Below are 27,259 nucleotides of genomic sequence, written 5' to 3'. Positions count from 1 at the left end.
AAGCATCTGTGTACATTTTAATAATTTTTGAGCCTTAAATATTAACTTAAAAAAAAAAATATATATATATATATATATATATATATATATATATATATATATATATATATATATATATATATATATATATAGGCGGCACGGTGGTGTAGTGGTTAGCGCTGTCGCCTCACAGCAAGAAGGTCCAGGTTCAAGCCCCATGGCTGGCAAGGGCCTTTCTGTGCGGAGTTTGCATGTTCTCCCCGTGCCCGTGTGGGTTTCCTCCGGGTGCTCCGGTTTCCCCCACAGTCCAAAGACATGCAGGTTAGGCTAACTGGTGACTCTAAATTGACCGTAGGTGTGAATGTGAGTGTGAATGGTTGTCTGTGTCTATGTGTCAGCCCTGCGATGACCTGGCGACTTGTCCAGGGTGTACCCCGCCTTTCGCCCGTAGTCAGCTGGGATAGGCTCCAGCTTGCCTGCGACCCTGTAGAACAGGATAAAGTGGCTACAGATAATGAGATGAGAAGAAATTTTATATATATATATATATATATATATATAGGCACTAGATCCTACCAGTGGCTGGATAATGCAGGACTGACAGACAGCACAGAGGCACTAATCATGGCAGCACAAGAACAGGCCATAAGCACAAGAGCCATAGAGGCCAGGATCTACCAGAGTAGATCAGACCCAAGATGCAGACTGTGCAAAGAAGCCCCTGAAACAGTCCAGCACATAGTAGCAGGGTGTAAGATGCTAGCTGGATCAGCGTACATGGAGAGGCACAACCAAGTGGCTGGGATAGTATACAGGAACATCTGCAACCAGTATGGAATAGAAGTACCCAAGTCCCAATGGGCCATACCACAGAAGGTGGCTGAGAACAACAGGGCCAAAGTTCTGTGGGACTTCAGCTTCCAGACTGACAAACAGATCCTGGCTAACCAACCGGACATAGTGGTGGTGGACAAAGAGCAGAAGAGGGTGGTGGTGATAGATGTGGCGATCCCAGCTGACGCCAACATCAGGAAGAAGGAACATGAGAAACTTGAGAAGTATCAAGGGTTGAAAGAGCAGCTGGAATGGATGTGGAAGGTCAAGGGTTGCGTGGTCCCCGTGGTAGTGGGGGCACTTGGGGGAGTAACCCCCAAACTGGGAGAGTGGCTCCAGCAAATCCCAGGAACAACATTTGAAGCCTCAGTTCAGAAGAGCGCAGTACTAGGAACATCGAAGATACTGCGCAGAACCCTCAAACTCCCAGGCCTCTGGTAGAGGACCCGAGCTTGAGGATGACATGCATACCACCCCCCCTGCCGGGGGTGAGAAGGAGATTATATATATATGGCTAGTCAAAATTATGTTAACACTTAAATGGTAGAAACCATTTATTCACAAAACATACATCATATGTGCAAGACGATTTACAGGATAGTCTCAACCTGTTTGACACACAAAAACCAGTGAGCAACAGTCCTATTTAAAGCGTGGACACACATTTTATGGTCACGGCACACCACCCATTCAGGAGAAAAATAATCCATGTGTTAACGCAATTTTGACTAACCCTGTGTGTGTATGTGTGTATATATATATTTTCCTGGACTGGAAGAATAAGCATCTGTCGTTTAATTATCATTCAGTATACACTCTCGGGCCACTTTAATAGGAACTTGATTCTAAGATGCCTGTTCTTGGCTGCAGGAGTGGAACCCAGTGTGGTCTTCTGCTGTTGCATCTTGAGATGCTTTTCTGCTCACCACAGTTATAAATAGTTGCTATGAATTACTATATCCTTCCTGGCAGCTCGAACCAATCTGGCCATTTTTCTCTGACCTCTCTTATCAACAAGATGTTTCCACCCACAGAACTGTCGCTCACTCAGTGTTTTTTGTTTTTTTGCACCATTCTGTGTAAACTCTAGAGACTATTGTGTGTGAAAACCCCAGGAGATCAGCAGTTTCTAAAATACTCAAACCAGTCCATCTGGCACCAACACCCATGAAAGTCACAGAGATAACAATTTCCCCATTCTGATGTTTGAAGTGAACGTTAACTGAAGCTCTTGATTTGTATCTGTGTCTTTATACATTGTGCTGCTGTCAAGGGATTGGCTGATTAGAGAACTGTATAAAATAGCAGGTGTATGGGTGTTCCTAATAAAGTGGCTGATGAGTGTAAATAGACCATACTATGGGGGAAATCTGTATTCAGGTTTATGCTGTTGAATATATCCACTTTAAATTTACCCACATTATGTCATTTGACTTACGTACAAATCAGGACAAAATAACCCCCCAAACCTGATAGGGAAAATGGATTTGGACACTATTTGTCAAGGTCACATAAAAATAAATCAAGACACAAATGCTTCTCAGGCAAATTACACCTGGTGCCAGTAGCTATACAAGAAGTTACCATTGGTAGGGATGATTTCAAACAATCAAGGTCAAGGAGCATCTTAATGTTCTCAGAGACAAAATTATGAACCAACACTCAAGTGAGGGAAAAAAATGACTGACTTTATACAGTACATCGCTGCCCATCCAACTGGTTTGATAATATGCAAGAAAAAGCTCATGAAACTGCACCTCATCCTTCCCAGACACACTGATGATAAGGAAGAACCAGTAGTCACTTGAAAAGAGTTGCAGGACGACCTGAAAGCAGCAGGAACAACAGTTACACAACTTCTGCAACCTGCAGGTCAAAGGAACCACAGCATCTACCACTGTTGGTTGTTGTACATCCCATTTGTATTTGTTAACTTATAAATAATTAGCCAACACAAAACCACACAAGTTAAATCTAATAATATTAATAATAATTTTCTGCTGTCAAATATTGCTAGGCAACCTGCATACACAATTGGTGGGTGGGGTGACAGACGGAAGTGGTAACTGCTATACAGTTCGAGATTGATTGATTGATTACTTTATTCTGAACAATAAAGAAGAAAGATATAAAAATAAAAATTTAAATAAAAAATGCAATAGATGAGCAGGAGAGCCCCTTAAAGTGCTGATGACACGAACATGACTCTATGCAATTTCTTAAATAAACTATACAACATGGCAAACATGTTAGATTTCTGTTATAATTACGTGAAAAGAAGCTGTTGTTACGCGAATATCCAACTTTTAATTGCACAGCGCAAGAAAACTGGGTCCGTGGCTCGCGGCCATGTTGTGACGTCAGTGGAAGAACACGCTGCGGTTCACTGGCTGTTCTACTCTGGTTCTACTCAATGGAAATGGCGCATGAAAATGCCGGTGAACTCTCTAGTGCTAGCTCTTCCTCTGAACAAAAAAAAACAACCAAATACTGGTACTTTAAGCAGTGATCATGATGGCATGATTTTATCTGATTTTAAATGAGATTGATAATAATGTGAATGTTCACAACTAGTACATACAAACTCTGCAGCTTCTGATTCAGCAGCTGCGTCATACTCCGCAAAAACATCAGCAAGAACCTACAATATAAATGGAAATGCAATATACTAAGCTCAAATGACTTTTGGAAAGTATAATTTCGAAATTTTTTCTACATATTCTTGAAGTCGGTCATCGGGGTACTTGCTACCGTTCCCTAACAACGCATGGCAAAGGGTAAAGTGTAGTGTTGCTACGAGTACTTGCTAAAGCCTCCGGTGGGAGATCCTCGATGTGCTGATAAGACATACAGTTCTATATAACACACAAGTGTCACGATAATCACAAAACAGATGCAAATTGTTAAAATACCTAATTTTTAAGCAATCATGTGTTGATCTCTTCCGAATAGAATCTATGATAGCCTACCCTCTTTACCCTTTGCCTCTCGTTGCTAGGCGACAGTTACATGAAAGCCGCAAGCTTTCACAAGCAAATACATGACTGATATCACGCCGACTTTATGATTACATTTATGATTATCATGAATGTGTACTCTATGATGTGTACTCTATGAGCGCTCTGGAGCGAGTCACTTCCAAGATGGCCGCGCAGACCGCATGGTTACTATTTTTAGCATCATGTCGGAACACTCTATAGCTCTACGTACCTTTATCTTATGTTGTTTCTCAACACATGTTCTGACAGGAGGACTGTCTTTGGAGGAGTCGCCTTGTCCCAGGCGACTGCTGGATCCGGCATAGCTACTAGTAGACCCCCTCCGGAATACTGTAGGCACTGCTGATGGTAGTAACACACGTTTGTGCTGAACTGAACACCCAAGAGATTCTTTTAAGCTGGGAAGGGTGTCAAAACAATCCAAATCGAAGTGTTCAGAGCACAGGACGGATGTTGGTGAGGGCTCCCACTTGTTACGAGCGCGCCTGACTTGCCTCACCCACTTCGCATGCAGCTCGGGATCTCTGGGAAACTTGAATAAACTTACCCCATCCTTGTGGAAGCCGGCAACACAACGCGAAGGCATAATAAATAAATATATATATATATATATATATATATATATATATATATATATATATATATATATATGTATGTATAATAATGTATAATAAAAATACTAATAATGATAAACTGAACACCTGTCGTATCAACAATAAACTGGTAAGTTAGGAGGAAGGTTCTTTCGCTGACGTCATATAGCTCCTCCTCCTCTTTCGTCTCCTGGGTGCTGCAGCCCCGTCAAATTTGCCCAAATACCGCGTTTTTTATCATAACTTGTAAAATAGGCACCTTCGTGAATTAATATATGGATCATCGGGAATTACTTTTTATGTTATAAAACATCGCCAAAGATGTCAAAAACGTGTCATCAGCACTTTAAATTATTCAAATGGACCAGTAGCCGCCACCTTCTTATTCAATAAATGTAGATAACGAGCCTGCAAACATCATCAATCACTGCACAATTAGTATTTTTATGAATCGTTCGAATAAACAAGTTTGTTGTGCTCTGACATGATTGGAGTTGAAATTGAAATCTTTATTTCGAACATGTGTGAACAGTGAACAGTAAAATCAAAACCAAACCAAACAAACTAAATAACCATAATCATAGAAAAAATTAAAATAAAATAAAAAGTGTATATATATATATATATATATATATATATATATATATATATATATATATATAAATGACTAATTTTACTACTAATTAACTAATAATAATAATAATAATCATGATAATAATTATTAAAATGAACTTAAACATGTTCGAAAAGGAGTAGGAAGAAGTAGAAACTTATTAACTCCTACCCCCACTCTCTATTTTCCTATGATCATGTATGATACCAATTATTATTTAATAATAATAATAATAATAATAATAATAATAATGCATTTTATTTAGAAGCGCCTTTCAAAACACTCAAGGACACTATACAAACAGTAAAAACTAGTAAAAACAACAGTAAAAACAGTAAAACAAGACACAATAAAAGCACAGAGAAAGTAAACAGAGAATTTAGAGATGGTAAGAGTCACAGTGAATATGCTAACTGAAACAAGTGAGTTTTCAGTCTGGATTTGAATAGAGGTAGAGAGTCGATATTATGTATGTCGGGGGGGGGGGGGGGGGGAGTGAATTCCAAAATTGGGGAGCAGAGCGACTGAAAGCTCTACTCCCCATAGTACTGAGGTGGGCAAAGGGGACAGTGAGGAGGATGGAGGAGGAGGATCGGAGGGAGCGAGAGGGGGTAGCAATGTGGAGAAGATTGGACAAATATGGAGGGGCAAGATTATGGATGGCCTTGAATGTGTGGAGGAGAATTTTGAAATTGATCCTGTATTTGATAGGGAGCCAGTGGAGAGTCTGTAGTGTTGGGGTGATGTGATGAAAAGAGGGCGTATTGGTGATGATACGGGCAGCTGAATTCTGGACCAGTTGGAGCTTATGAAGGGATTTTTGAGGGAGACCAAAGAGGGGAGAATTACAGTAGTCAATGCGGGAGGTGACAAAACTGTGTGCAAGGATGGAGGTGGTGTGGGAGGTGAGGAAGGTGAAGACGATTTATGTTGCGTAAGTGAAAATAAGCAGACCGTGTAATGTTATTGATATGAGTGAGGAAGGATAGAGAGCTGTCTAGGATGACACCCAGGATCTTGACCTGAGGGGAGGGGGAGACTATGGAACCATCAATTGAAAAGGAGATACTGTCAACTTTGGAGAGGGTGGATTTGGTGCCTACAAGGAGGACTTCAGTTTTGTCGCTGTTCAGTTTCAGGAAGTTAGAGGTGACCCAGGATTTGATTTCAGCTAAGCAGGTGGTAAGGAATGGGGGAGGGAGGGTGGAAGAGGGTTTTCCAGACAGGTAGCGCTGGGTGTCATCCGCATAGCAATGAAAGTTGATATTAAATTTACGAAATATATTGCCGAGGGGAAGGAGGTGGGTGATGAAGAGGAGGGGCCCCAGGATAGAGCCCTGGGGCACGCCAGAGGTGATGGGGGAGGGTTGAGATCTAAAGGACTTGAGTTGAATGAACTGAGTGCGGCCAGAGAGATAGGAGTGAAACCAGTCGAGGGGGGTGTGAGTGATACTGATGGAGGAGAGTCTATGGAGGAGGATGGAGTGAGAGATGGTGTCAAAGGCTGCACTTAGATCGAGGAGGATGAGAATGGAGAGTAGACCAGAATCAGCTGCCATGAAGAGGTCATTGGTGATCTTTAAGAGAGCAGTTTCTGTACTATGGCAGGGGCGGAATCCAGACTGGAAGTGCTCATATAGGGAGTTGTGAGATAGGTGGGAGTGGAGTTGACAGGCTACAATTTTTTCGAGGATTTTGGAGATGAAGGGCAGGTTGGAGATGGGGCGGAGGTTGTTGTAGTCTGTGGGATCAGAGCCAGGTTTCTTGAGTATTGGGGTGACAGCAGCAACTTTGAATGGTGTGGGAACAGTTCCAGTGATGAGTGAAGAGTGGATGATAGCAGATATGATGGGGAGGAGAGAGGGAAGGCAGGATTTAACAAGGGAAGTGGGGAGGGGATCAAGCTAACAGGTAGAGGGCTTGGACTTGCGGATGAGGCCAGAGAATTCAGAGGGATCAGGGAGCTGGAAGCTAGAAAATGGCTGGTGGAGGGGAAAGAGTTCAGTGGAGGGGTGAAATGGAGGGTTGGAGCTGAGATGTTGGTGAATTTTGTGAAATTTTTCATTGAAAAAGTGCAGTAGTTTGTTGCAGGTGTCAGCTAAGTACAGGTGGGCGGGGAGAGAGTCAGGTGGTTTGATGATTTTGTTGAGCAGGGAGAACAGTGCTTTGGAGTTGCTGTTGTTGGAATGAATTAGAGTAGTAGTCAGATTTCATGTGAATATCCGTATAATACTAATGATACTAATAATAAAAATGAAGTTGGCATCCGTCAGTCAGTGATGACTATGGGGTTGCGCTTTAGGAGGTACAACCTCTACTGTGGCTGTAGAGGCCGATCCTTGATCGGTACTGTTGATTGCAGCGAGGACACATGAATGTTGCATTATTGATGGGCTGCTGTTGGAATTGCCTGTCCTTTCTTCTTTGGCGTTGTTCCGCTGCCTTGGCTCTCACGTTCCCCTCACTTTCCGTCAATCCGTGGTGCACCAGAGACCTCCAGACTGACCTGTCTGTCGCACGGGTCTCCCAGTTGTTGGTGTCGATGCCACACGCCTTCATGTCGCGTTTGCAGACTTCTGAGAAGCGAAGGAAGGGCCGGCCTGCCTTGCGCTTACCACTTGACAATTCCCCATATAACAGGTCTTTGGGGATTCGCCCGTCATCCATCCTGTGAACGTGGCCCAACCAGCGAAGACGTCGCTTGCGACGCAAGGTGTACATGCTCGGTATGTCTGCTTTAGCTAGCACTTCGTTGTTGGTTACTTTGTCTTTCCAAGTGATGCCATGAAGCCTACGCAGACATCTCATGTGAAAAACATGAAGTTTCTTTTCGTGCTGTGCATAAGTGGTCCAGGACTTGCTGCCGTAGAGCAGAGTGCTTATGATGCAAGCTTGATAGACTTTGCTTTTGGTGGAGACAGTGAGGTGTTTGTTTTCCCAGACACGCTTTGATAATTTAGCCATCGTTGTTGAAGCTTTTCCGATACGTTTGTTGATTTCAATGTCCAACGAGAGTGTGTCGGTTGTAGTAGACCCAAGATATTGGAATTGGTGGATGACTTCTAAGTTTTCCCCATGAACTGTGATATTTAGTGGCGCTGGTGTTGCTTGGCCCATGATCTGCATTTTCTTCTGGCTGATTCATAGACTGAACAGGTCACATGCACTAGAGAAATCATCCATTAGCCTCCGAAGACCTTCTTGAGAATGAGAGACGATGGCAGCATCATCGGCAAACAACATGTCTCTAATAGTGACTTTTCGCACCTTTGACTTGGCGTGCAAACGAGCAATGTTGTAGAGTTGGCCGTCTGATCTTGTGTGGAGAAAAACGCCGTCGTTTGATGTACCAAAAGCATGTTTCAACAGAAGAGCAAAGAAAATGCCAAAGAGGGTTGGTGCTAGTACGCGTCCTTGTTTCACCCCGCTTCTTAACCCAAACTCTTTGGAGATGCTGCCGTCGAACTGCACGGTACTCATCATGCCATCATGGAAGGATCGAATAAGACTGAGAAGTCTAGGCGGACATCCAATAAGAGGCAGCATCTTGAACAGGCCGTCTCTACTCACTAGGTCAAAGGCCTTGGTCAGATCAATGAAGGCCAGATAGAGGGGTTGATTCTGTTCTCTACATTTTTCTTGGAGTTGACGTAGGGAAAAGATCATATCAACAGTAGATCTATTTGAGTGAAATCCGCACTGTGACTCGGGATATATTCTCTCTGCTAAGACTTGAAGTCTCACCAGAATGACGTGTGCGAACAATTTACCAACAATACTCAGAAGTGAGATGCCTCTGTAGTTGTTGCAGTCACTGCGGTCACCTTTGTTTTTGTAGAGTGTGATGATGTTGGCGTCCCTCATATCTTGGGGAACAGCACCTTCCTCCCAGCATTTAAGTAGTAGTTTGTGTAGCGGTTCTAGGAGGCAAGCTTTGCCGCTTTTGATGACTTCTCCAGGTATGCAGTCTTTGCCAGGAGCCTTGCCCGATGGGAGTTTATCTATTGCTTTGGAGACATCTTCTAACGATGGAGGTTCGTCTAGTTCGGTCAATGTAGGTGAGCGTTCTATGGCGTCAAGGGCGGTTTGACTAACTGTGTTTTCTGCCGAATAAAGTTCTGAGTAGTGTTCGACCCATCTTTCGAGTTGCTTTGTTTTGTCGGAAATCGCTTCACCTGATTTAGTTTTAAGGGGAGCTGTTTTGGCTATGGTGGGACCGATTGCTTTTTTAATTCCATCATACATCGCTTTTATATTTCCTGTGTCTGACGCTTGTTGAACTGTGCTGCTAAGGTTGATCCAGAACTCGTTCGTGCATTTTCTCACTGTGTGTTTAACGGTGTTCCTAGCTGATCTTAAAGATGCTAGTGTTGCTTGACTTGGATGATCTTTATAAGATTTCAGGGCATTACGTTTTGCTACAATGAAGGGTTCGAGTTTTCCTGAATTTTCCTCATACCAGTCGTTTGTTTGCCTACTTTTTTTCTTTCCAAAAGCTGTGATAGCTGCGGAGTATGTAGCTGTCTTAAGATTGTTCCACAATGGATCTGAGGTCTGGTTGTCTGTGTTCTTGAATAGAGAGGTAAAGGTGGAAGTGAATTCTGCGACTTTGTCTGGATTTCCAGTTTTACTGACATCGACTTTTGATTTCCCTGGTTGCTTGGTACGATAAAATTTCTTCGGTCGAAGTTTGACTTTGCAGCAAGTGAAGTCCAGTCCAGTCATACAACTATATATATATATATATATATATATATATATATATATATATATATATATATATATATATATATATAATCAGTATAATAATAAAAATAACCACTAAAATAACAACAGCATCAGTATATATCAGTATGATACTAACTGATGATAATAATAGTACAAATAACAACCAAAATAACAACAATTAATAATAATAAATAACACAGAGCATCTATTACATCTGCAAGCTATTATTGTAGATGTAATAGCTTCACTATTACCCCAATACTGTGCTAATACTGTCCAGTCCAGTCCAGTCCAGTCAGTTATGAAGTATGGGAGGACGTGAACAGAGATTAGAGACACTGAAGTAAGAAATGTACTTGTTACAGTGTTGCCCAATACAGATCAGAAAATATCATCCGAACTTATGGGTCAAGGCTTTGAGTTACTGAACAGAAGGTTGTGGGTTCAAGCCCCAGTACTCCCCACTGCCACTGTTGGGCCCTTGAGCAAGGCTCTTAACCCTCTCTGCTCCAGGGGGCGCTGTATCATGGCTGATCCTGCGCTCTGACCCCAGCTTCCTGTCAAGCTGTGCTGACTAATAAAGGCTTCATCTTCTTAACACCTTCCACTACAACAGGATTCTTCTCTTGTCGTATAATATTACATGTGGGTGTGGGCTCAAGGAGTTAAAGAACAATCACATCTATTTAACCCTAATCTTACCAAACTTTGATGAAGCCACATATGATGTGGATGATGTGGATATGTACAGAGATGTTTCAAACAATTTTAATCTGAATGAGAAATAATAAAAAAAAAAAAATTCCAGAGAAATAAAGGGAAAAAAAAAGAGTCAATTTTTTTTGTTTTATTTAAATTTTGCTGTATTGACAAAAACAAACTCTGCTCGATTTATTTATTTGATTTATTTGCTTTTACATTTTATCCCATTTAAATGAAATAAGGCAAATGTGTCTGCGTTCATAAAACCTAATATCCACATGATTCTTCAGTAATTTTGTCTTTGGTCATGTATGACATCTTACAGTATGCTTTTTTTGAACAAGTTTTATTGCCATAAATGTAAATACTGAAAAAAAGTAGAACTGTCAGAAACTGTAGTCTCTTTCAGAGTACACAAAACTGCTCTGCAAATTAGAAAGCAAGCACAACTTTATTTATCACACACTTGTGAAATTTCCTCTCTGCATTTAACCCATCTGAAGCAGTGAACACACAAACACATACCCAGAGCAGTGGGCAGCCATGCTAACAGCGCCCGGGGAGCAGTTGGGAGTTCGGTGCCTCGCTCAAGGGCACCTCAGCCCAAGGCCGTCCCGTATTAACCTAACCGCATATCTTTGGACTGTGGGGGAAACCGGAGCACCCGGAGGAAATCCACGCAGACACGGGGAGAACATGCAAACTCCGCACAGAAAGGCCCTCGCCGGCCGCTGGGTTAAAACCCGGAACCTTCTTGCTGTGAGGCAACAGCGCTAACCACTACACCACCATGCCGCCCAAGGAAATTATAAACATTTCCTGAGATTTTAAAAAGGTCAATCAGGAATCAGAGCAAATTGAAGGTCTGTTTATCCCCTGAAGAGTAAAAGCAGTTCAAATCAGAACTAATGTACAGCCACTGTGTGATTACAGTCAACATTTCATTACAGGAATATGAACATCTGTGTGCATAAAAAAACACTGGTTTTTGAAAAACTTTTTCTTAAAATTGTCACTTAAAGCTAAAATGTCCACCATAATGCACTGATTTCTGTGCAGAAGAAGTAGAAGAGGAGTTCAAATGATGACTACTGATGTGTTTTTCAGCAATCGGCTAAAGTGCGGATCCTCTGGCGAGGCAGAAATAAACGAGTTTTCAAAACTCCTGGACTGATATCTGTAGCGCCCAGGAGAGCTGCATATCTTCATCCTCGCGTTCATTCTGTAAGAACAACACAAGGGTCAAAGCATCTTAGTGTGTATAAACATATTAATTAATTATCAAACACAGAGATGATTATTTCCATGTAACAGCACATTCTGAAGTGTTTTATTCCTCTTATACCTCAACAATTTTCCAGTGTAATAAAGAATGAAACATCACGCTTTCAAATCTGTTTACAGTTACATCCATGAAATAAGTCAGGTCCTGTTCTCTCAAAGTTATAGGAGTTATAAACAGTTGTCTCCTTACCAGTCTCTCTCTCTCGTTTTTGAAGACAAAAAACTTAACTTGTCATGTTACCAAAAAAACCATAAAACGTCGACTCTTTTCTAATGAAGATGTCAGAAAATCCAGTGTCGCTGACATCAGAAACTCCAGATACTTTTGGTATAAAGTCTATTAACGCTGAAGTTATAGCTGGTTAAACTCAACTAATATCAAATTAATGCTACGTCAGAGGAACCTGATACAAATCTAATGAGGGATTTGTTTTTCTCTGAATGAATCCATTTCAATTAAAGGTTGGATTTTTCCTCATTTTTTCAGTGTGAAATGAAGCTGCTTCACCAAAAGGTGGATTTTTTCTAAGCCTTTTCACTGATCTTTACAAGGGGTGCCAATAATTGTGGAGGGCATCCCTTGTACAATACCGTTGGTATTGTATTCAGACATACACAATACCAGTCGAAAGTTTGGACACCTTAGTTGCTCTAGAGCAGCCTTTCTCAACCGGGGTGCCGTCTGGCTTCGTTAGGGGTGCCGTCAAAAAATTATATATTCTAACATTGAAATAAATAAAATAAAATAAATTAAAATTCCAAAAAACGATAGTTACACATCACCGCCTCATGCATCATCAAAATTTGTCTCACGGCCCCCTTTCCCATGTCACAACGTCACTGCCGGGGTCAGCGTATATTTTATATGGGGGTGCCTTGAAAATTTGCATACTTCCGAAGGGTGCCGTGACTGAAAAAAGGTTGAGAAACGCTGCTCTAGAGTCCCTCAAACATTTTTATTAAATGTTTATTGTTTTATGAAATGTTTATAACATTATATATAAGATATTATAATTTACCATGTAGCTGGTGTAGCTGAATCTGTGTCTGTGCAACAAATGGCCAATAAAGTTACGGCTGATGTAACTGGGGTCCCCCCATGGCATACTCGCACAGATTGGACACACCTTCAGATAGAGTGAGGTTAATTTAATCATTACACAGTGAAAATCAGTACACACGTGCATAAACTATAGTTGCAATACAGTGTAAAATAATCTTTAAGCCTTTGTAAGTGAAATGTGGTTTTATTTATTTAGTAGATATAACACATCATTTAGGGGAAATGTATAAATACATAAATTATGTTGGTAGAAGATCTCTACGTAAATTAGTTTTGTGGAAAATCTGTAGATCTCTAGTTTGGTTACTTTTCTGGAAGATCTCTACATATACCGTATTAGTCTGGTAGAAGATCTCTACAGTGGCACGGTGGTGTAGTGGTTAGCACTGTTGCCTCACAGCAAGAAGGTCCTGGGTTTGAGCCCAGTGGCCGACAAGGGCCTTTCTGTGTGGAGTTTGCATCCTGTCTGTGTGGGTTTGCTCCAGTTTCCTCCAAAAACATGCAGGTTAGGTTAATTGGTGGCTCTAAATTGAATGGTTATTTGTCTCTATGTGTCAGCCTGGTGACTTGTCCATGGTGTACCCTGCCTCTCGCTCATAGTCAGCTGGGATAGGCTCCAGCTTGCCTGTGACCCTGTACAGGAAAAGCGGCTACAGATAATGGATAGATGGAAGATCTCTACATAAATTAGTTTGGTTGAAGATCTCTACATAAATTATTTTGGTAGAATGTCTCTACATAACCCCTCTGAAGAATCGGCACCTTAATGTGGTTGGGGGGTTTGTGTGTCCCAGTGATCCTGGGAGTTGTGTTGTCGGGGGCATTGCCCCTGGCAAATTACGGTAGTTCCAGAGGAAGGGCCAGACTAAGAGCAATTCAAGACCTTGATGAAACGGCAAAGAAGGAGCTGCAGCATCTCACCCAGGAGCGGGAAACTGGGGCCTCCTCCTGGAGCCAGACCTGGTAGGGGAGCTCGCAGGTGAGCATCTGGTGGGGCCCAGCCTGAATAAATTACATGGATCCGCCGCCATGTGGACTCACCACCCGTAAGGACAAGCACCAGGGTCGAATGCATTGTGACCCAGGTGGCAGGAAAAGGCAGGAGCCTGGGCATGCTGATCCTCAGCAGTGTAGACCAGTTTTTAGGACATGGAACATCACCTCTAGAGGTGGCGGGCAGGTGTGGGGATACTCACGAGCCCCGGCTGAGCGCCGCTGTGTTGGAGTTCTCCCTGGAGAATGAGATGGTTGCCTCTATGCGACTGCAAGTTGCTGAGAGGAAAACTGTGACTGTTGTTTGTGCTTATGCACCAAAGAGCAGTGCAGAGTATTCGGCCTTCTTGGAGTTGCTGGGTGGTGTCCTGGAAGGGGTGCCACCTGAGGATTCCATAGTTCTCCTGGGGGACTTCAACACTCACATGGGCAATGATGAAGAAACCTGGAATGGGGTGACTGGGAAGAACAGCCTGTGGTGTTTGTTGTTGGACTTCTGTGCTTGTCATGGATTGGCCATACCAAACACCATGTTCAAGCATAAAGTGGCCAATGTGTTTTGTAGATTTGGAAAAGGCTTATGACTGTGCCCTCCAGGGATTCTTGTGGAGGGCACTGCAGAAGTATGGGGTATAAGGGTCATTGCTACGAGCCATCCAGTCTTTGTACAACCAAAGTGTGAGCTGTGTCTGAATTCTCGGCACAAAGTAAATCATGTTTCCGGTGGGTGTTGGACTCCGCCAAGGCTGCCCCTTGTCGCCGATCCTGTTTGTGATATTCATGGATGGGATCTCAAGGCACAGCTGGGGTGAGGAGGGTGTCCAGTCTGGGAACCTTAGAATTGCATCTCTGCTGTTTGCAGATGATGTTGTTCTGTTGGCTTCTTCAGAGCATGACCTTCAGCATGCACTAGGATGGTTTGCAGCCAAGAGTGAATAAGATGGATTGAGAGTCAGCATCTCCAAATCTGAGGACATGGTTCTTTGCCAGAAAACAGTGGTGTGCTCCCTCCGGGTTGGTAGTGAGTTGCTGCCCCAAGTGAAGGAGTACAAATATTTCAGGGTCTTGTTTACAAGTGATGGTAAAATGGAGCGTGAGATAGACAGGTGGATTGGGGTGGCATCAGCAGTAATGCGGGTTTTGTACCAGATCATCATGGTGAAGAGGGAGCTGAGCCAGAAGGCAAAGCTTTCAGTTTACCAGTCAATCTATGTTCCAATCCTCACCTATGGTCATGATCTTTGGGTAGTGACCAAAAGGATGAGATCGTGGATGCAAGTGGCTGAAATGAGCTTTCTCCATAGGGTGGCTGGGCTCAGCCACAGAGATAGCTCAAACATCTGGAGGGATCTTGAAGTAGAGCTGCTGCTCCTTCATGTTGAAAGGAGTCAGCTGAGGTGGTATGCCTCCTGGGCGTCTTCCTTTGGAGGTTTTCCAGGCATGTCCAACTCAGAGGACACCTTGGTGTAGATCCAGAACATGGTGGAGAAATTATATATCTCATCTGGCCTGAGAGTGCCTTGGGGTCCCCCAGGAGGAACTGGAAAGCATTGCTGGGGAGAGGGACGCCTGGAATACCCTGCTTAGCCTGTTGCCACCGTGACCTGACTTCAGATAAGCAGAAGAAAATGGATGGATTGATGGATGGATGCTATCTACATAAATTAGTTTGGTTGAAGATTTCTACATAAATTATTTTGGTAGAAGATCTCTAGATAAATTAGATTGGTGGAAGATCTCTATATGAATTGTTTTGGTTGAAGATCTCTACATAAATTGGTTTGGTTGAAGATCTCTACATAAATTATTTTGGTAGAAGATCTCTACATAAATTAGTTCAGTGGAAGATCTCTAGATAAGTCAGTTTTGTGGAGAAATCTGTAGATCTCTAGTTAGCTGAGTTTAGTGGAAGATCTGGAGATAAATTAGTTTGATGGAAGACCTCTATAAAAATTTGTTTGGTGGAAGATCCCTAGATAAATTATTTTGGTAGAAGATCTGGAGATAAATTAGTTTAGTGGAATAACTCTAAAGACTTTAGTTTGATTAAAGAGCTCTGAGAAAACTGAAGGTTTGGATCTTACGATTGGAGTGTTGTCTTGATGGTGTTGGAAAACACAGTGCTCCATCAGGGCTATATCACTGAGGTCCATGAGTGAGCAGTAAGGACAAGTGTACACTCTTGCTGCACTGGACACACACATGCACAGAAACAAAAGAAAGAAGTCTCAAAGGGAGTGTGAAATAATCAGTAACACTGATAAGATTTCAGCAGGGCCAATAAACACAGATGGAATGTTTGCATCATGTCTATGTTTAGTTATGTGATCTAAAGATCAATTGTCCATCAATTTGCTTCTTTTTTGTGAAAGTAGGCATCTCTTGGCCACCATTATGGACAAGAAATGCCTGATCCTGGAGTGAAAACTAAACAGACGAGGCTTTAATCTTACTTTTAGAAACTTTATCATAAAACCATTGGCTATACCTGTACTCAGTGATAGCTGGTGAGATACAGTAGATACCAACAGCTTGACAATAAAACATTGAGTAAGTCTCATCTCGTCTCATTATCTCTAGACACTTTATCCTGTTCTACAAGGTGGCAGGCAAGCTGGAGCCTATCCCAGCTGACTACGGGCGAAAGGCGGGGTACACCCTGGATAAGTCGCCAGGTCATCACAAGGCTGACACATAGGCACAGACAACCATTCACACTCACATTCACACCTACGGTCAATTTAGAGTCACCAGTTAACCTAACCTGCATGTCTTTGGACTGTGGGGGAAACCGGAGCACCCGGAGGAAACCCACGCGGACACGGGGAGAACATGCAAACTCCGCACAGAAAGGCCCTCGCCGGCCACGGGGCTCGAACCCGGACCTTCTTGCTGTGAGGCGACAGCACTAACCACTACACCACCATGCTCAATTATCCACTCAATTATCACAAGGTCTTATTGAAATCCATGAAACATACAGCCATCACACATTTTGTGTAATTAGTATGTTGATTGGACATCATGTGTTTCATCTATCTACTTTTACTTTCTCCTCAGGCAATATTAGCATGTTGATTACATGGTGATGGAATTTGAAAGTGTTCACATACCTGTTGGATGGTGCAGGAATGGGGAAGTTGTGGATAAATACACTGCTTTCTGGTAAGTTCTGAGTTTGGACAGGAAGCGGTACTGTAGCTTCACTAATAGGACCAAATTCCTCGGTGTACTTCCTGCAGGTTCTGTAGTGGAGCCTCATCTTGCTGAGAAGTTTCTGTAAAGATAAAGATAAAAGGTGAATGTGAACATGTGCGTTGATGTACACTTGTTTGATCAAGCAACTTGGATCAACAAATTTGTCTTTTGAAACTTCTGAGATCTACCATATAACGTCTCCTTTACGTCATCTAATGAGCGAGGACATGTTCATGTTATGGTTGGTGGAAATGAAACAACTGGAGAGAAACTTCAGGACTTTCCCATGATATGATGACGTTTAGATACAGTATAAATATAAATACTGCATATCAGTGTTTACAATCAGAGAACCACCACCACCTGCTGGAGGATTTATGAAATACAGCACAGAGCAGAGGCTTGCTTTTCTCCCTAATTAACTCACATCACATTATTATATATTTTGTTCCAGTAAATTGTAAACCAAGACAATCAATGTTTTCCCATGTCACCTAAAACAGCAACAGCAGCAACAACAACAACAACAAGTAAGGAATAAAACACCTGGTGTAGTGCTGTGGGCGGCACGGTGGTGTAGTGGTTAGCGCTGTCGCCTCACAGCAAGAAGGTCCAGGTTCGAGCCCCGTGGCCGGCGAGGGCCTTTCTGTGTGGAGTTTGCATGTTCTCCCCGTGTCCACGTGGGTTTCCTCCGGGTGCTCCGGTTTCCCCCACAGTCCAAAGACATGCAGGTTAGGTTAACTGGTGACTCTAAATTGACCGTAGGTATGAATGTGAGTGTGAATGGTTGTCTGTGTCTATGTGTCAGCCCTGTGATGACCTGGCGACTTGTCCAGGGTGTACCCCGCCTTTCGCCCATAGTCAGCTGGGATAGGCTCCAGCTCGCCTGCGACCCTGTAGAACAGGATAAAGCGGCTAGAGATAATGAGATGAGATGAGGTGTAGTGCTGTTATAGGAAAATAATCAATGATGGGGTGGTGTGATGCAGTGGAGTCACTGTTACCACCACAAAGTTGATTATTTTCCAATAACAGCACATCCTGAAAGGTTTTATTCCTCTTAAATCACAGCAAGTTGCCAAATATAAATTTTTTATGCTATTTATCCATTTACGTTTGCTGTTGTTGAACGTCACAAAACAAGTTCCTGTTCTCGCTTACATTAGTGCACCTATAAATGTTCATTCCCTCAACACCCTCTTTTTTCCTCTCTATTGAAGTTCAAGAGACAAAACCCACAGCATGCTTTGTTATTGAGAAACCACAAAGTTACAGCTTTACCTCAGACTTTTACAGGAAATGTCACCGTGTCAATGATTAGACACATTATTACTTGTTAAACGTTTGTTATTTGAATTAGATTATGAAGTAGGTTGTCTGCTGTTCAAGCCCTGCTGTTATAGACAATGAATCAAGACCTTCTGACCAATCCGAAATCAGAATTGAACATTTCTGTGGCTTAATAATCATAATATGGTCTACAATGGTCCTAACAGATCTTGATGTTCAACCTAAAATGCATTCTTATATCTATAGGAGAAGATGTTGACCTCTTTTCCACACGCTCTGCATTTGCCCTTCGTCTGTCTCATCCTGTTCTGGATGTCTGTGGCTCTGCGCTCTCTCTCAGACACAGGGCTCCGGCACATCGGGCACTGAGGGCCCTGACTCCTCACCGCCATCTGAAAACAGCTCCGACAGAACCTGGTGATGGAAAAAAACCCAGCTTGAGTTAGTACCATTTTTGAAAATTCTCTTTTGAGAACTACTGAAGTCTAGTTTAAACCAGGGCCCTTTGGTTTTGGTTTGAGTTTCCACTCACACATGCTGGCAGTTCTTGGTGCGGATGGGCATTTTCAAAATCTCCTGACAGATGGGGCAGTCATAGTCACAGTCCTCCTCCATGTCTGAACGTACCTCTGCTATTGGAGATGCTTCACTCGAGTCCAGGCTCAATCCTGATGAGTTTCCCATTTATTCAGATCCCTGCTGAGAGGAAATACAGAGATGTATACTGATTAAATACCAATTAACACTTTTGAGTGACCAACAATTCTGATATGTGTGATACATATATACACCAATCAGCCATAACATTATGTCCACTGACAGGTGAAGTGAATGACATTGATTGTCTCATTACAGTGGCACCTGGCTGGCTAGGTGTGGGACATATTAGGCAGCAAGAGAACAGTCAGTTTTTTGAGTTGATGTGTTGGAAGCAGGAAAATGGGCAAATGTAAGGATCTCAGTGACTTTGACAAGGGCCAAATTACATTACTTTACATTTCATTACATGGCATTTAGCAGATGCTCTTATCCAGAGTGACACACAACGAGTGCAAAAGTCTGGTACACAAAGTGCTGAACTTCTAGACAAGAAAGTTCTAGTGCCAGCTGAACAACTGACAATACTTAGTGTAATATTCTGTTGAAGTACTGATACTCAAACATCCAAGGAAACAAACCAACCACATAAAGCACAATTAAATAGAAAACACAAACGGCTCACCCCAAGCTAGACAGTACACAGCTTGGGTTGGTCTAGACCGAAATGCAGTTACATAGTGGGCAGGAAAGCAGGGGGGAGGTGCAGCCTAAAGAGGTGAGTCTTTAGTCTGCGCTTGAAGGTGGTCAGGAAGTCAGCAGTTCTGACCTCAATGGGAAGGTCATTCCACCAACGGGGAACCAGGACAGACAGCAGTCTTGAGCGGGCTGGGCAGGAGCAGAGAGGAGGAGGGGTCAGGCAACCAGTAGTAGCGGAACCTAGGGATCTGGCTAGCGTATAGGGGCAGATTAAATTCTGGAGATATGCTGGTCCTAACCCCTTGATAGCCTGGTAAGTGAGCACCAACATCTTAAATTTGATACGAGCTGCGATAGGTAGCCAGTGCAGGTCAACAAGCAGAGGGGTGACGTGGGAAGAATGAGGGAGGTTGTAGACCAGGTGAGCTGCAGCATTCTGGATGAGCTGCAGGGTTCTGATGGCAGAAGCTGGAAGGCCAGCAAGGAGAGAGTTGCAGTAGTCCAAGCGGGAGAAGATCAGTGCTTGGACCAGGAGCTGAATGGAGTAGGTGGTAAGAAAAGAACGGATCCTTCGGATGTTGTAGAGGAGGAATTGACACGTCCAGGTCACTGCAGCGATGTTTGCTGAGGAGGAGAGTTTGTCGTCAAGATGTGATGTTGATGAAATTGTGATGGCTAGATGACTGGGTCTGAGCATCTCCAAAATGGCACATTTCATGGGGTGTTCCTGGTATGCAGTGGTTAGTACCTACCCAAAGTTGTCCAAGGAAGGTCAACCAGTGAACCAGCTACAGGTTCATAGGTGTTGCAAGCTCATTGAGTTGCATGGGGCACGAAGGCTAACCCATTCAGAATTCAGATACAGCCATTGTTATTTCGCCAATGCTGCAGAAGCTACTTTTTCAACATCACTAAGGTCAGACCTTGGAGCAACTAGTGGTGTGTTGTAACAAAGAGGAAGGAGCTTCTGTCATTTGGACATGGTTTAAGTATAACTGATCTGGCACTGATCAGTTATTTTGTACTGATCATTTCTCTCATCAAATTTAGAGAGCCCGTACTATGTTGTGGTGGCATAATGGTTAGCACTGTCGTCTCACAGCAAGAAGGTTCTGGGTTCGAGCCCAGCAGCCGACAGGGGCCTTTCTGTGTGGAGTTTACATGTTCTCCCCATGTCTACATGGGTTTTCTCTGGGTGCTCTGGTTTCCCCCACAGTTCAAAGACATGCGGTTAGGTTAACATGGGGTGGCCTTAGGCTGAGGTGCCTTTGAGCAAGGCATCTACCCCTTAACTGCTCCCTGGGTGCTGTTAGCATGGCTGCCCACTGTTCTGGGTACGTGTGTGTGCTCATTGCTCACATGTGTGTTCACTGCTTTAGATGGGTTAAATGCAGAGAGGAATTTCACAAGTGTACATGTGATGAATAAAGTTATTATTATTATTGTGATATGCATCAGTTCAAGATATGAAATTATCCATACCGTGATATGTGATTTTGTTCATATTGCCCAGCCCTAGTTGCACAGATTGCTCTCCTTTGTCCATGATACAGCGAGCTTACTGCACTTGGTGGTCAAAAATGGGAGCTGCAACAAGTGCTAATAAAGGCCTGCTGGGGCAGGAATCATGTTGCCCGACACCCAGGGGTGAAGCAATGGACAGGGCAATTCGCTGGGTTGCCAGCGTGGGCTAATAAAATCAAAACAAAACAAAAAACTTTGGCAGACTCAAAGATATTATTTTATCACAAGCCATCTGAATTTGCCAATAAATTTCTGCCAAACAAAATCAAAGTGTAAGTGCAGGCAGCATGATGTACAGTATGATCCATCCATTATCCGTAACCACTTATCCTGTGCAGGGTTGCAGGCAAGCTGGAGCCTATCCCAGCTGACTATGGACAAGAGGCGGGGTACACCCTGGACAAGTCGCCAGATCATCGCAGGGCTGACACATGGAGACAAACAACCATTCACACTCACATTCACACCTACGGTCAATTTAGAGACACCGATTAGCCTAGCCTGCATGTCTTTGGACTGTGGGGGAAACCGGAGCACCCGGAGGAAACCCACGCAGACACGGGGAGAACATGCAAACTCCGCACAGAAAGGCCCCCGTCAGCCACTGGGCTTGAACCCAGGACCTTCTTGCTGTGAGGCAACAGTGCTAACCACTACACCATGATGATGTACAAAATAATTTGTTATAAGATATTGTGGGGCGGCACGGTGGTGTAGTGGTTAGTCACAGCAAGAAGGTCCTGGGTTCGAGCCCCGGGGCCGGCGAGGGCCTTTCTGTGTGGAGTTTGCATGTTCTCCCCGTGTCCGCGTGGATTTCCTCCGGGTACTCCGGTTTCCCCCACAGTCCAAAGACATGCAGGTTAGGTTAACTGGTGACTCTAAATTGACCGTAGGTGTGAGTGTGAATGGTTGTCTGTGTCTATGTGTCAGCCCTGTGATGACCTGGCGACTTGTCCAGGGTGTACCCCGCCTTTCGCCCGTAGTCAGCTGGGATAGGCTCCAGCTTGCTTGCGACCCTGTAGAAGGATAAAGCGGCTAGAGATAATGAGATGAGATGAGATAAGATATTGTGTATTACGGCGGCACGGTGGTGTAGTGGTTAGCGCTGTCGCCTCACAGCAAGAAGGTCCTGGGTTTGAGCCCCGGGGCCGGCGAGGGCCTTTCTGTGCGGAGTTTGCATGTTCTCCCCGTGTCCGCGTGGGTTTCCTCCGGGTGCTCCGGTTTCCCCCACAGTCCAAAGACATGCAGGTTAGGTTAACTGGTGACTCTAAATTGACTGTAGGTGTGAATGTGAGTGTGAATGGTTGTCTGTGTCTATGTGTCAGCCCTGTGATGACCTGGCGACTTGTCCAGGGTGTACCCCGCCTTTCGCCCATAGTCAGCTGGGATAGGCTCCAGCTTGCCTGCGACCCTGTAGAAGGATAAAGCGGCTAGAGATAATGAGATGAGATGAGATGAGATATTGTGTATTACAAAGATTAAGAGACGGAGAGTGGGATTATGGAGCAGATAATGTCTGGAGATTAGAAATGCGTGCGAAGCACAGTGAATTGTAAAAAGGTGAGAAAAAGAAGAAATAATGTTTCTGCCTTTTCTAATGGGGCTACTTTCAGGTCTTTTGTGTGTGTGTGTGTGTGTGTGTGTGTGTGTGTGTGTGTGTGTGTTTTAGATGTAGCTGGGTTGGAAATTTTGGGGTTAGACTCAACTGGATATTACAAAGTTAAACTAAAAAGTCACTAGATAAAGGTGGTTGATGTTTTGTTTTAACATCTGCATCTTGTATACTGTATAGTGATATGGATTTGGCTTGATGCAAGTACACAAATGAAAATAATGTGTAAGGAAGTAGAAAGCGTGCATTTTATGCAAGCATACCGGAATAAGAGTACAAGCATTTTCACTTAATATCAGTGATCTCAGATAATAATAACACCAGAGCGCAATTGGTTAAATATGTTCCACCACAGAAACCATGGTCATGTGACTTGGCTCAGTCATGTACACTGCCTCGAGACAAAAACAAAAACACTTTGGAAACCACCAACATAGAACTGTATCATCCTTGTGAAGACTTGAGATAATGACTAATGCTGATAGTTAATACTACGCTGCACCCAAATCTAACTGGAATCTTAACATTAGCACACATTCTTTCTCTCTCTCTTAATAAAACCTGTAGGGTTTTCTTTCTTCCTTTTTTTTTTTGTAGGGCATTTCCAGCATTATGGACGTGACATTTGGACTCACTGAGAAACAAAATGCTTCAGACCATGAACAAACATAGTACTCATCTCATCTCATTATTTCTAGCCGCTTTATCCTGTCCTACAGGGTCGCAGACAAGCTGGAGCCTATCTCAGCTGACTACGGGCGAAAGGCGGGGTACACCCTGGACATCACAGGGCTGACACATAGACACAGACAACCATTCACACTCACATTCACGCCTACGGCCAATTTAGAGTCACCAGTTAACCTAACCTGCATGTCTTTGGACTGTGGGGGAAACCGGAGCACCCGGAAGAAACCCACGCGGACACGGGGAGAACATGCAAACTCCGCACAGAAAGGCCCTCGCCGGCCACGGGGCTCGAACCCAGGACCTTCTTGCTGTGAGGCGACAGCGCTAACCACTACACCACCGTGCCGCCCCCAGCATTGCATTTATACCAAGAAAAACACTTAAATGAACACAGAAAGAATCTCATCTCATCTCATTATCTCTAGCCGCTTTATCCTTCTACAGGGTCGCAGGCAAGCTGGAGCCTATCCCAGCTGACTACGGGCGAAAGGCGGGGTACACCCTGGACAAGTCGCCAGGTCATCACAGGGCTGACACATAGACACAGACAACCATTCACACTCACATTCACACCTACGGTCAATTTAGAGTCACCAGTTAACCTAACCTGCATGTCTTTGGACTGTGGGGGAAACCGGAGCACCCGGAGGAAACCCACGCGGACACGGGGAGAACATGCAAACTCCGCACAGAAAGGCCCTCGCCCGGACCCGGACCTTCTTGCTGTGAGGCGACAGCGCTAACCACTACACCACCATGCCGCCCCCAGCATTGCATTTATACCAAGAAAAACACTTAAATGAACACAGAAAGAATGTTTTTTGAAATATTTATCATTTTGGCAGCACGGTGGTGTAGTGGTTAGCGCTGTCGCCTCACAGCAAGAAGGTCCTGGGTTCGAGCCCCGGGGCCGGCGAGGGCCTTTCTGTGTGGAGTTTGCATGTTCTCCCCGTGTCCGCGTGGGTTTCCTCCGGGTGCTCCGGTTTCCCCCACAGTCCAAAGACATGCAGGTTAGGTTAACTGGTGGCTCTAAATTGACCGTAGGTGTGAGTGTGAATGGTTGTCTGTGTCTATGTGTCAGCCCTGTGATGACCTGGCGACTTGTCCAGGGTGTACCCCGCCTTTTGCCCGTAGTCAGCTGGGATAGGCTCCAGCTTGCCTGCGACCCTGTAGAAGGATAAAGCGGCTAGAGATAATGAGATGAGATGAGATTTATCATTTTTGGAAAAAGATATTTGGGGAAAACCAGCGTTATGGATGTGACATTTTCGTGTTAGGGATGGGCAATTCCATGTAAATGTCAACCTCACCATGCAAAAATAAAGCAACATGTAATACATCAAAACCACTCCCAGAGATATCACCTAGGCCTGTATTTTACAGATGTGAATAAGTTGAACCAATTTGTAACCAACCTAATATGTCACTGTCAGTCTGTCTTTCTTATAATGTAAAACCCAAGCTAAAATCAACTTTGATCATGTACAATTCTATATTATTGCCACAAGCCACAGAAATGTATGCTAAAATCCACAAAACAGCAAAACAATAGCCATCCTAAATATTATTTAAGAACTTTGATAGTTTTAGCTGATATTTAGAGAGTTTTTCAAAGGGTTATGGTGGTTAAATTGCTGATTTTCTAAACATATGCCATGTCTATTTCAGACGCGTCACATCCATAACGGAATTTCGTCACATCCATAACGCTGACTTTTCCTTCCGAAACTCTGCATGAAATACAAAATATTTTAAACAAAGATTTTTTAATATTCACCTTGGACCCCTCTATCAAATGGATATCTCCATTTCGACATTAGGTTTACAATTTCACAGAGTTTGATAAAAATGTACAGTCACCCAAGAAAAGTGATACTTTTTCTGTCACATCCATAACGCATCTTTTATTGGCGTTTTCTGGCATGCCCTAGATGTACTATGGGAATTGTTCTTGTTCTATCACTTCTCCAGTATGGTACAGCCTTAAAATATGCAACACCTCTTTAAATACTGGGAGACAATAAAACATGCACTGGGTCATTTGTTGCCATTTTGAGTTCAAGTGTCACATCCATAACGCTGGAATTGCTCGGATGTGACATTTCTGAACCAGGCCTCTGTATGAAAAACACACTTACTTTCTCTCAGAGCGACCAGTCAAATGTTCCCATGTATAAAACTGTCAGATACTCCTCTCTGAAACCCACCCACCCACCCACCCACACAAGTACTGTACATGTACACACACGCTTATATTTCTGCTTTTCAAGCTTGTAAGTTATACATGCTCAGTCTTTCACGTTCAGTTGAAAGCTTGATGATATTCAATGCTTGAAAAAAAGGAAATAAATAAATAGTAATTCAAAATAACTTGGCAAAATGGTTTTGTTGGCCTGGAAACTTGGCAAAAAGTACACTTCCTCATACAATGGGAAGAAAAAAAAAAGCACGTTGATATTTACAGTTTAGACCAAGAGACAAGCTTCATTTTAGGCTCTAAACTCAAACCAGGCTTTGCAAATGTATCAGCAAAACATGCAAATATTACAAACATGCTCGAGAGATATCAATGTGTATTTGAAGTAAGTTTCAGTGCTTATATTACTGTAATCATAACGCGCCTCAAATACTGATTATCTTGAATATTTTGTCATTTTTTTCTTCCTACAGCGTCCTAGATATTTGATGGTACACATACTGTACACATAATCTTGCAAGATTTCCTGCACACTTCCTCGTCACATCTTTAGAAATACACTTCAGACCCATGTCAGTGATACAAGCCTGTTTTCAGTACACACTCCTGATTACACGGTAATGCAAAACAAAGTATAAATGGTAAGACTTACAGGGAGTCACTACAGCGGTTCTCCTGTAGGTCTTGAGATCAGCCTGTGGAATGCACGCTTTAATGATCCTTCTGTGTCTTATGTGAGAGTAGTTCTCAGTCTGTGCTTTAGTTTCATTTTCTATCGAAGATTATCTAGCTGTGGAAAACACCGAACTGTTTACACTCATGACCCTTGACTAGACAGGAAGTGCTGGGTTTTTTTTTTCCCCCAACGATCCTATTCTGATATCTTGTAAGACTTTCTGGTGTTTTTCTCAGTACTCGATGAGATACTGTGCGGTCAGATACCTCAGGACATATCATGATCACGCTAGCTGGCATTTGACGTGATGAAGGAGAGTTCGAGGCAGTCACTTTTTATTAAAATGATTCAAATTACAAATTCAAAAAAAAAAGTTAGGACACTGTGTAAAACGTAACTAAAAACAGGATGTGAAGATTTGCAAATCATCCATACCCTATACTGTATTTCTTTGAAAACAGTACAAAAACAGCATATCAGATGTTGAAAATATATGCTCATTTTGAATTTCATGTCAGTAACATATTTCAGAACAGTTGGGACAGGGGAATGTTTACGACTGTGTTGCATCACCTCTACTTTGAATTCAAGTTTATTTCGATCGCGCTTTTAACAATAAACATTGCCGCAAAGCAGCTTTACAGAATTTGAATGACTTTAAACATGAGCTAATTTGATCCCTAATCTATCCCCAATGAGCAAGCCTGTGGCGACGGTGACAAGGAAAAACTCCCTCAGACGACATGAGGAAGAAACCTCGAGAGGAACCAGACTCAAAAGGGAACCATCCTCATTTGAGTGATAATAGACGTGATTATAATATTTTTAACATGAAGTCTGTTTTGGCAGCACGGTGGTGTAATGATTAGCACTGTCGCCTCACAGCAAGAGGGTCCTGAGTTCGAGCCCAGCAGCCGGCAAGGGCCTTTCTGTGTGGAGTTTACATGTTCTCCGGTTTCCCCCACAGTCCAAAAACATGCAGGTTAGGTTAATTGGTGGCTCTAAATTGACCGTAGGTATGAATGTGAGTGTGAATGGTTGTCTGTGT

General features: G+C 43.3%; 1 protein-coding gene across 3 annotated transcripts; it reads right to left on the bottom strand.

Moving 5' to 3' along the window:
- Positions 1–11,302: 11,302 nt before the first annotated feature.
- LOC132881492 (E3 ubiquitin-protein ligase RNF138-like) lies at positions 11,303–26,395 on the bottom strand. Of its 3 annotated transcripts, none has more exons than XM_060913997.1 (7): positions 26,188–26,395; positions 18,809–18,975; positions 18,537–18,690; positions 16,902–17,065; positions 15,873–15,978; positions 12,752–12,859; positions 11,303–11,670 (listed from the first exon to the last, which is right to left on the bottom strand). In XM_060913997.1, exons 2-7 carry the CDS (start codon positions 18,958–18,960, stop codon positions 11,605–11,607), a joined length of 750 nt encoding a protein of 249 aa, XP_060769980.1. In that variant the 5' UTR covers positions 18,961–18,975; positions 26,188–26,395; the 3' UTR covers positions 11,303–11,604. The 3 variants fall into 3 exon arrangements, with proteins under 3 accessions (XP_060769980.1, XP_060769987.1, XP_060769997.1); XM_060914004.1 differs by having other exon boundaries at positions 18,809–18,972; XM_060914014.1 differs by lacking the exon at positions 26,188–26,395 and having other exon boundaries at positions 18,904–18,972.
- Between the last annotated feature and the right edge of the window lie 864 nt (positions 26,396–27,259).

This window comes from Neoarius graeffei, chromosome 1 (assembly GCF_027579695.1).
Source record: "Neoarius graeffei isolate fNeoGra1 chromosome 1, fNeoGra1.pri, whole genome shotgun sequence".
Taxonomy (NCBI): Eukaryota; Metazoa; Chordata; class Actinopteri; order Siluriformes; family Ariidae; genus Neoarius; species Neoarius graeffei.
This window is presented reverse-complemented; position numbering and strand designations above follow the sequence as displayed.

Coding starts and splice junctions, on each gene's coding strand:
- LOC132881492 (XM_060913997.1), bottom strand. CDS start 18,960: ATGGGAAACTCATCAGGATTGAGCCTGGACTCGAGTGAAGCATCTCCA. Junction 15,979..16,901: donor ATTCCTGCACCATCCAACAG/GTATGTGAACAC, acceptor GTGTGTGTCCAG/TGCAGCAAGAGTGTACACTT. Junction 12,860..15,872: donor ATCAAGACAACACTCCAATC/GTAAGATCCAAA, acceptor CTCTATCTGAAG/GTGTGTCCAATCTGTGCGAG.